Raw genomic sequence first — 11561 nt, 5'->3', positions numbered from 1 at the left:
AAGAAGATACTTTAAGATGAGGCTGACTTGTATTTCAAGGCATTTGACTCATGCACTTATCGGCTGCAATGTGTGAAAAAAGGACACTGAAATAAGATCCAGTATAAATGCAGCTTAATGTAGTACAAGGTAGCATAACGAGAAAAAGAAATATTGGATATTAAATCCTAAGTTTACTTTCTTCTGATAAAATGTTGATAATTTTCAACAATATTGTAAGTTCTTTAAATAAACTTGACCATGGTGTCAATAAAAATCATTTCAATACTACTATGAATTTGAGACAAGATTTGTTCAATCCTTTCAGAAGTATATTATGTAGTCTGTACAGTTTTAATTTTGCCTGTTTGGAGACAGAAGGGCATTAACTCAATTGCTTTGATATTGTCTTTGAGTTAATGTCCTGTTTCTGAACAGACTTTATTACCAATTCAAGTTTTCAAATTGACTCCAGAAATTTGACATGAATTGAATTAGATGGATTATTGGTACATATTGTGTATTTTTCTACTAATCAAGTAATACATGTATGTTTCTTTGATGCAATATATAGTGTTGAATTAGTTATATAACAATTATGCAACTCTATTTCGTGTTTAAATCGAACTATAGTAGTGTCAAATATTGTCTAGTCAGTAACGTACTGGTCTGTATCAGTTTATGAATTTGTTGCAATGTTGGATATCATTATTTTTTACATGTCGATCACTCACATATTTGCAGTGCTGCTTTGAACAGGAGTTATATTTGATTTTATTTTTTTGCAGTTAAACTCTTTAATGATTATGTATCCTTCATCCTTTCCAGTATTTTTGTGAACAGTAAAAGCTTTGAAATAACAATTAATTTCACAATGTTTGCTGCTGCTAATTATGCTTTTATTAGCCACTTTGTTAATTTCTCTAAAATCATACACTAGGTGATTTTGTATGTTAAACACATACAATTGTAGGACATCCAATGAAAGAACATTCATTTAAGAACAGTCATTGGTAAAACACAAGAAATTTATCCAATTTAAGATGATAGATATACTGTAAAAAACAAGCAGCATTTACATTCCTAAAATGCTAATATCAAGATTTTAGCATTAATCAAGGATTAACATTTCTTCCAAAATTTGATTGTGAATTTTTTTTAAATAAATTCAATGCTTGTACATACACTCATCTTGATTTTAAAAAGGTGAAAGCTGTTGTGTATATTCAAACCCACTGTATTAAGGGGAGAGAAGTTGGACTATTTTGTTGTAATATACTATTGAAATAACTTTCATGGTGAATAGAGTACCGTATGCAAGCTAATATTTGTGCTATGCAACTTTAAAAGGTGATTCTTTATACTAATTCTATTTATATGTATGCACGCTTGGCATTTTCCTAACATATAAAACAATTTCCGTCCATCAATATTGTTATACTCGTGTTTTGTACTAAATATTAACCGCATGTAAATATTTCTTGCAATGCTATCTATAATATTTCTTTGCTTCCAAGTTCCTTGTGCTAAGCACCTATTTTCAAAATATTTGAAATTAAAAAAATATATGTAAAACTAACTGTATTCTTTCATCATTCATTTATTAGTAGTCTTCATTTCGTGTATTTTTGTCATTTTGACAGACAAGTTCTGGTTCAACATCAAATTAGAATCTATAAATTAAAATCTATCTTACATGAAAAACTGTACCATTTTGCATACTTGATAAACATGTATTGTTTATACTTCATGGAATCGATGAATCTTCCAGAAAACATACTTTTACCTGTACTGATTTCTTGTAAACATGTCTTTTATTGAATATCACATATCCAGGAATCTCCATGTCAGATATTTGCAAGTGCTCATTTAACCAATTCTTTATAAAAAATAAAAAAAATAAAAAATATCACAAATTTTAAAAACATGAGACGATTCACTGTGATAGTCTTACCTTTGAAGCACACATACTTAAGTACACAAGTGATAAAGATATCACTTTCAAGGTTATTTTCCAATACCCAAACCAGTTGGTTACTCTTTGGCCTATCAATCACAAGCGATTCAACTTCAGAAATGAGAATTATGAAACAAGATTGTGATACGATGAAGATTACAGCACAGAGAATGAATCAGGGGAAAAGCTACATTTCTAAATTTGACATCCTGAAACCAAGGTTTTAATAAAAGCTGTTATTTTTCCCTTCCAAAAAAAAAAAAAATGGATACCGAAAAGTAGCCAATTTCCAATACACTGAAATGGCTAACCCTCACAAGAGAATCTCTAAAATTTATTAACAATTTCAGACATGCATTCTTGGGTGAGGGTGAATTTCATCTCCTGTAAAAATAAACAGTGAAGAATTAAATGATACAGAACAGTTTGTAGGTATATTATCTGCACATGGGCAGATAAAGGTCATTTGAACAAAATTGTAAAACCCATCAAGATATACCGGTATGTGTTCATGAAAGTAACATCATCATTATTCATTTATGCACCAATCATGGTTCGTTCTGTGATACACAGGTGGTAGTATTCTTTTCAAGCGGGCAAACAAAACATTGTCAAGAAGCACCTCCATCACTTCGGCAGGGATTATTCTTAAAATGCGCAAAGTGGGACTTCTACAGGATTGAAAACTGGAGGGTGTTTCACAAAGATTAAGGTTGACTTTAACTATAATAATAATAATAATATTTAATTTTTATATAGTGCTTAATACAAATGCCTCTAAGCGCTTTACAAATATACTATTACCCCGGTCATTGGATTCAGTGCTTGCCATTCATGCTCCTGGTTGCTCTCAATATTGGTCTCTCTATTATGATCTTTAGATTATATTTTTTTCTTCAATAATAAACTATCAAAAGCTTAAATTCTGTAGATTTGTGACCACGATTTATAAGTCCCTTGATAGACCAATGCCAGTAAATGGTGACAGCAAACAGTGGCATTAATACCCTGCCGTAGTTAAGTCCAACTTCAAGTCAATCTTAGTCTTTGTGAAACACCCCCCTGGTCTAATTGGATAATAAATTACACTTCCTGTAATTAACCTTGTGAAAAATTTGAAGCTATTTAATAGTAAATTACATCTCCTGTAATAAACACCATGGAGAATTTGAACATGTGCAAAGGATCCTGTAACTAACAACAGAAGTATAGATGCCAAGGATGAAATTTACATGGAAACAGGTGGGGCAAATTACTGAAATCAACTACTTATGGGTGCAACCAGGGGAGTGTTTCACAAAGACTAAGATCGACTTTAACTATGGCAGGTCGTTCATGCCACTGTTTTCGCTCACCATTTACTGGCATTGGTCTGTCAAGGGACGTAAAATCATGGTCTCAAATCTACATAATTTACATTTTTTGATAATTCATTATTGAAGGAAAAAATATTACGTAAAGATCATAATGGTGAGAACAACCAGTGGCATAAATGGCCTGCCATAGTTCAGTCCAACGTAAAGTCAATCTTAGTCTTTGTGAAACACCCCCCTGATCTATTTTTCATGAACAGGATATGGAGAGGCTACAATCTGGATGAAATATGGAAGAAAAGAAATAGGAAATCGTCCTTAGCTTAGTATACTGAATCCCTTTTGTCTTGTATCCAAAAGCGAAAAGTATTAGAGCGAGGGCTTTTGTTCACCAATGCCGCAATTTACTGGGATTCTTTAAACGTTCTTAAGCATACTGCATTCACATTTTTATATCTTAGACCACACAGATAGGTATGTATACGAAGGACCATTGTTATGAGTAGCTAATTTTTCAACCCCACTTGCCATTTTTAGTTAAGAAACAGAAAAAGATTAAAAAAACAAAACATTATTTACTGCAGTTTACCTGAACAAGCATTAAAGCTAACACTCCATTATTTTGTTGGCAGGTAATTAGACCTTATTTTCTAATACAAAGCTGATTAAAATAATTGATTTAAGTCATGATTTTTAAAAACTGATTCAAATTGGTGCTGTTCATTTATGTAATTTCACATACTTGATTTAAATTGTTAAATGAAGGAGGAAAAACAGGAGAATCCATGCATGATCACTACTGGCATTTGCCCTCACATTAAACCAAAGATTGTGGACTCCATTTTGCTATCATTTAAACAAACTTTGATTACAAGACACTTAATCTATCATGTTATAACATATACAACAACTTTAATCATCCAATTGTGGAACATTTTTATCCACACTCACTCAGTCATTGCACTGACAGACAGGTTTTCCTCCCTTTCAAAAATGTTTCTGTCAGCTTAATGCATCCTTATCTCCACATTCATCAACTTTAACTGTCGGCTTCTTATCAAAGTCAAGTTTTTCTGAGTGAAACTCTTTTGCATCGCTTTGGTTGATTAAGTTCTCACTCCTCGTGCATGTACTGCTGGTATTCTCAACAGAGCTAATGACATCATTTTGAAGGTCCTTCCCCAGACGTTGATCATCATCTGAATCACCATCCTCGCTTGTCCTGTCATCAACAGAATGATTCTCCTCTTCTTGTCTTGCGTTAACAACAGAGACCTCCTCCTCCTTTGATGCGTTCTGATCCTGTTCATCGACGGAGGCTTCATTAAGATTTGATGATGATTGATTCATGTCGTCATGAGCTGAGTTGTTTTCAGAGAGAAACTTTTCCACCTTGCGGTTTGGCAAGACTTGGAAGAAAGCATCTTTCCAGTTGCCAAGTTGAATATAGGCCAGGATGATCTCATAAACTGAGAAATAGAAGTAAACGTAGAAGAGATTAAATATTAATCCTGATCCTAAATCTGCACCATCTGAAATATATACTTGTAGCCCTATAATGAAGGTATAGTTTAGTGTTCAGTTCCTTTAAAGCCTGTCTGCACCAGTTAGCTAGGTGGGATTAGACTTCCCTGCAAGGTCACTGACAGGTGGTTATCTCATCAAATCAGCTCTCAACATAAGAAAAAGGGTATCATGGGGGACCAACAGGCACCGATTAGGCATTGTTTGCTATATAGGCAGTGCAGTTGGGCTTTAAACCTATCATTGCCACATATTTTATGACCCTGATAATAAACAAACGAAAACCTAATTCAAGTTTTTGAGAAAAAAATAGTTAAAAGGAAGAAGAAAAAAACGTATACCATAATACTCAATTCAAAATAAATCTGACATCCTCCAACCTAACCATGTGCAAAATTCAGTTTGATATGAATAATTCAAACTCACAGAGATAAAATTTATCCAAAATGTCATACATTTTAAAAAATTGAATAGAGTCATGTTTTATTTTAAACAAACATGAACAAATATATCTTCTTCTCCTTCTTCCATTTTGAGTACATACCTCTTTACAGAGTATTATCGTACTATACTGGGGGCTTGTGCAGGTAAACCACTACACCGGGGTTTCCCCCTACTCTTATACGAATAGTGCAGTGGGTTTTTAACATGCAAAGGTAGTGACTCTTCTCTACACGGGGCCTCCATTTAACGTCCTATTCATATATTAGCTCTGGGGTAATAAGACTTTCATCAATGTTTCTGTCCATAGAAGCAGGATGTTGCCAAAAATTATACACTAAATATAGTATTCACTTGGCCTGACATGCTACGCAGGAGTAGAAAGCAAGACTTACCATGGTTGACTGCTAAAACTTTCCTAGAGTTCAATTTCACAAAGTCACCAATAGGAAGCTGCGCATGGCTCCAACCCTGCTCTAACACTTTCTCATAGCAGTACCCCTAGCAAAATATGAGGAAACATATATTGTGAAGATGGAAATATATGAGTAAATGTTTGTACAAAAATAATAACAATAATACTGACAATAAATTATTCTTTTATAGCGCAAAATGCAGGGATTTATCTCTATGCACTTTACAAAGATAACAAAGAAAAATAAATTAAACTACTATGAAAGAATCATAAAACTAGTGAAGGAGGGGAAAACTTTAAGGTGTAATAGAATAACAAGATAGACTACATGTGGTATACCGTAATTATATGAAAGTATATTTACATAGATATCCTTTGCAACTGAAGTATAGCTTGAGAAAACTAAGCTGGATTTAATCATTTTATGCATACTTTGCATCTAGATGGAATGCTTTATTTATTCACACCAGAGCCCTGTCTAATAAACAGTTGCGATTGATTTGAATCACTTGCAACTTGAAATTAATCGCAACTCCTATCTCAGTCTAAGGTACACAGTTGCGATTGATTTAGGTGCGACTGCACTCTTTACAATAGAGGGCCTAGAATCACATTCTAAAATTATCAAAGCACATATAGCCAATCAATAAGACAAGGTCTATTTCTCTACCAGCTTACTGCTTAGGAAAATACTTTAAAATTCTGGCACAAAATCAGTTACATGAACTAGGCTATTACAACCATCCAATATCAAAGGTTTAACCTTTCTTAAGTATGCTGAAGAAATCTAGTCATCTAATTGATCGAAATCGGAGTCTTGATTTTAGCAATGCCCGCTTGATGGTCAATAGTTAATGAGAAGGATGACCATTACCCTGGCACGCCTCGGGGTCATATAGCAGGATGTAACGTCTCCTTGAGCCTATAGAAACAGTGATGCCTCTCATAGCAGTCAATATATCTGTACTATAAAAGCCTAATTGAAGGCATCTAACAATAAGCAAAATGTGAACAGATTCTACTCAGAAGTGACGTTTACCTTGTGATGGTTGTGATCCACTAGACCGCCGATGATATAGACCTTGTTAGGATCCAGGTCTTGGAGCATGTTAGGAGACTCGGCTGCCAAGTAGACAATGTTGTCTGCACCAAACGTTGCTTCAGGCTCTTCCTCCCTGAAGTGAATCTGTAATGAAACGATCAAAAGTTAAAGCCCGTCTGTACTAGTTTGGCCGGGGGGAATTAGACCTCCCTGCAAGGTCACTGACATGTTGTTAACTCATCAAATCAGCTCTCAATTAACATAAGAAAAAGAGGATCATGGGGGACCAACTTGCACCGATTAGGCAATGTTTGCTATATAGAGGGCGCAAGTAGCTATAAGTAATGCAGTGGGGGTTTTAAAATGAATATCAGATTTTTGATTTTGGAGGTTGGGGGTGGGGGGGGGGGGGTAGTTGGAGATGCCATGCCATATTAGAGGTATCATAGTAAGACATGACTTTTATACTAATTTTTTGAAATTTCAACCCATTAATTACAGAATCGTCTCTTACCAATAGGCTTTATACAGTTACAACATGATTAGAGACATTGTATTAAGAGCTATATAAAGGCGTAATATTATTATTATTACTCTCAAACCTACGATCTATACAAAAGACATTCAGGGCCAAATGATTTACTCGACACCCATTGAGTTTTTATATCACTTACATCCCATTTTTGGTAACCTTCGATGACATCATCCAAGATCTGCTTTGTCTTATCTTTCAGGTTGGATACATAGAACTGGAGAGGTTTGTTTGCTTTTCTGTTCTCTGAATAACACCTCTGTATCTGCTTGATTAGCTTCTTGACGTCCTATTCAACAATACAACGGAGAAAGCAAAATAATCGTGAAATTACATGTATGTAACTACATAATTCCATGTTGTTGTAAAATATGATTTTTCGGCCCACATAGTTCAGGACCAAATGATTTACTTTACAGCTAATGAGTTTAGAGGTACCCACCATAACATTAAATTTAACTCTCGAAAACAATTATTTTTTACTATCAAAATTGATTTTATTTTATTTGAGATAATTTGATTTATTTTTCCACTCAAATATCCACAAATTAAAATGACATAACATAAATGACATGACATAAAACCACACAGTATTACAGTATATAATAAAACAAATGAATTATACAAGTAAAGAAATACTGGTAAGTATGTATGTAATAAAATAAGTTTACAGAGTACACTTAAGTTTGAGAATAAGACAAAATATTATATATTGCTTGATTTAACTGAGAGGGGAAAAAAGGACTCTCAGAAAAGCTAGGCTCGTTGGGTGAATAGCATTTATGTTCCAACTAACATAACATTACTGGGCACCTAGGGACCATATAAGTTGCCAACAAGAATTTATTAATATTACCTCGTAATAAACTATACCTTATTAAAGTTTTCCAACTACTAGTTCCTCTTTGATAACTAGATACCTTTTTAGGTAGCTGAACAAAAATTCTGGGCAGTAAGATTATATTGGATTTTCCCTGAATTTCTATTTTACATTAATATTGCCAACAAGTAGGAAACTTACTGATTCTGCAGTATGAAATACTGGATTTTCCCTGAATTTCTATTTTACCTTATCGCCAACAAGTAGGGAACTTACTGATTCTACCATGAGAGAGTCGTAAGCACAGTCGACGGCTACCCTGATGTTACTAGCTTCAGGGTCACTCATCTTCCTCTTCTTCACGCCAAGGCTTTCCTCATCTAGTCCTTGCTGTCTCGCCTCTTCCAACATCTTCCTCTTTTTTTCTTTGATCTTCTCTTTCTCCTTTTTCCTGCAAACAAATAGACAGTAAGCAGAATAAATAGGGGGTGAGTAAGCTCAACATCGAGCATGACTTCCTGGGTCCCGTTTGCATGAAGCTTATTATAAGTAACAAGTTACAATAACTGTTATAAGCTACTGAAATCAGGGTATTTGATTGGCTGAGAGCAAACTTGTCATACAAATTTAGCATTTGTAATTGATAACAAGTTTAATGAAACAGGGCCCTGGGGAGTGTTTCACAAAGATCCTAAGTTGAATTTATCTCTAAATTGGACTTAACAATTATGGAAAACCATTAGCATCTTTGAAAATATTTTGTAAAAGATATTTCAAAAGGCCTAAAATGTTGATTTAAATCATTCATATTTTCTATTATCATGGGAGATATCATGTTCTTGATGTGGAATTTATGAAAAGTCAAAAACACTGGAACTTTAGCTTTTGAATATATATTATTTTAAGGCTACAAACAGTTCTCCATAATTTTTAAGTCTAACTTAGAGTTAAGTTTGACTTAGAATCTTTGTGAAACACCCCCAGGCCATATAAAGCTGAAGACCAAGTTGTGTCAGAGGATGCAGGAGGCTATACCCTGCCTAAAAGGGGCCAACGCCCTTAACTCTAATTCTTGAAAGACCGAGTGGCATCAAAAAGTGAACTCCATCTCAGCCGGAGCCATCACATGATGATGACCTCAAGAATCAGAAGGGGGAGATGGGAGGGGGGGGGGAGGAGAAGGGAAAGAGAACAAAAGGATATTATGACGGGATAAAGAGGAGAGTGATGAGAGGGAGAAAGGAGAGACTTGTGGGGTGGAGGGAGGGAGGGACGGAGGGACGGAGAGACAGACAAACAAACAGACAGACAGAGACATAGACAAGAAAGAGAGCGAGCAACTAAATTCTCAGAGGCCCATTAAAGATTGAAGATAATATGTTAAGTCACATGAACTATTTCTTTATAAAATTTCTCATAAACTTTCTTGACAAATATTACATACTAAACATAGTTAACTATATTATCACGACACCTGGTAGGGCGTTTCACAAAACTTGTCATCAGTGACAAATGACAGTTTTTGTTATAAGCTACTGAAATCCTTGCTTCTGATTGGTTATCAGCAGATTTGTCCCTGATTTTTGTCATTTGTCATTGAAAAAAAAGGCTTTGTGAAACAGGCCCTGGCATCATACCTTCTCTCCTTCTTTGTTTCTGCCCATCTTTGAAGCCTGAGCTGTTTCTTCAATTGGTTTTTCGATAGGGTTGGCATCACCTCCGTCTCTAAAGCTTCAGCCTCAGGGTTCGTATCGTCCTCGCAATCCACTTTCCCTTCCATATTTCATACAGCAAAGTGACAATTTCCTGAAATCCACAAATAAAACAGAAATTATTAAAGGTAATACAAAGTTTAAGGAAATTTTGAAAATTGGGTGGATAGTGAATCTTTACAATTTTGATATATTTGGATGCCCCTGTGGATGTATTATAAGCATCAAGAACATTAGCCCCTAAAACACTTCTGTTTTCGAGAAAATTTAAATACAAAAATTTACTGGTGCTCCTGGTAAATTCTGATAAATTTCAAATACGGCCTATGGCTGTACAATGGTAGCTGAGACCATGAAAATCTCAGAATATGTAGTTGTGATATATAATTCCCAAACGGGAATAGCTAATCGGCTGATTTTAGACAAGAAACATTGTTTCACAGCTAAATTAATATCTTGACCTTGAGAGGGATCTATACAGCATAAAGAGTTTATTATTTATAATTTCATAACTTTAGACTCGATTTCATCCGCGACAATGATCAATGAATATTGTAGGAACGCATATGCTTCTAATATGTTGATTTGAACCAAATTCATGACCCCATACCAAAACTTTGTAATACCTTTAAGTGTAACATTAACAAGAGATAAAGACATAAAGGCTCTTGCCATAATCCATATGACTGTAGTTTTGTGAAATACAAGATAATTTACTGAACCAATTATTTACTGCTTTACTGTTAATGCTGTTATTTTCGCGCCGAGCTGTGACCCCAAAACATATTAGCAGGTTCTTAAATTTGCGTTGCACACAATTCAGCCCTTTCAAAACACACATAAGAAGTCATGCTTATAGACCATATTCAAGGGTCTTAATATTCACGGACACCAACTTTAGGGCTATATTAAACATGATAAGGTACAAATCTTTCAAACACACAAATCCTGCACATGTACAAAACAAATGTGAGAAAAATACAAATTATTGTTGGAATACTTAGTTAGGCCTAGGGTCTACACAAATTTAAGCATACGGGACAGGGCACAAAACGTTCACAATACATTGCTCTCATCTTAAGCTACAGTGCGGAATTATACGGTGATAATATAATAATCTGTCAAAAATGATGTAGTTTCAACTGATAAGGCCTCATTTTAGGATTAAAGCTCTATCAACTCACCAAAAAGCACGTCAGTTCATTTTGGAAAATTTGCTCTACATGTTGTTGTTGTTGTTCGTTTGGTATTATAATGGCTATTAGTCAAATTTGACTATTGTTGCCAATTTCATCGCATCTCTTTCTTTTAATGTCTTGGTAAAATTATTATTTCTTTCTTTCTTTTTCCAATCTCATTTTAATATAATATTAGTCATAGTCTACAAAAAAATAAAAACAAAAAATTATTTCAAATTAAACCACGATCCGCACACAGTTCCAACTCACGCTGGCCCTGTCCTTTCTATGATGCCTTCTTACCAGCCCAGCGAGTTATGTTACGCCGTACGCTTCTCGGTTGATAAACTCAACCTAGGTCACTCTGGCATAGACAAGGGGGCGTCGTGTACCTGTATGTTTAGAGGGTTTATTTATTTATTAGGAGAAAGACAACTGCATAAGCAAAACACTTGTGGGCTTTATTAGTTTATATGAGTTAGTTCATGAAATTATTTATATAGCGCATGACTTTTAACTACTATAATCATTGGGGGTGACATGCTTTCGAGTAATGATATAGCAAGTTTTAATTGCTTTTTTTCTTTTCCCCAGCAGATTTCATGTATCCTTCTCTCTCTCTCTCCTCTCCACTTCCCTAAAGTTGTG

General features: G+C 34.6%; 1 protein-coding gene across 1 annotated transcript; it reads right to left on the bottom strand.

Moving 5' to 3' along the window:
• Positions 1–3809: 3809 nt before the first annotated feature.
• On the bottom strand, positions 3810–11002 carry LOC100889803 (tRNA methyltransferase 10 homolog A). The gene is made up of 7 exons (XM_003728404.3): positions 10920–11002; positions 9661–9829; positions 8300–8474; positions 7346–7492; positions 6669–6815; positions 5610–5715; positions 3810–4718 (listed from the first exon to the last, which is right to left on the bottom strand). Exons 2-7 carry the CDS (start codon positions 9801–9803, stop codon positions 4252–4254), a joined length of 1185 nt encoding a protein of 394 aa, XP_003728452.2. The 5' UTR covers positions 9804–9829; positions 10920–11002; the 3' UTR covers positions 3810–4251.
• Positions 11003–11561: the final 559 nt, after the last annotated feature.

This window comes from Strongylocentrotus purpuratus, unplaced genomic scaffold, assembly GCF_000002235.5.
Source record: "Strongylocentrotus purpuratus isolate Spur 01 unplaced genomic scaffold, Spur_5.0 spur5_scaffold_10, whole genome shotgun sequence".
In the NCBI taxonomy this organism is placed as follows: domain Eukaryota; kingdom Metazoa; phylum Echinodermata; class Echinoidea; order Camarodonta; family Strongylocentrotidae; genus Strongylocentrotus; species Strongylocentrotus purpuratus.
Note: the sequence above shows the minus strand (reverse complement) of the source record. Positions and strands in the feature narration are given on the sequence as shown.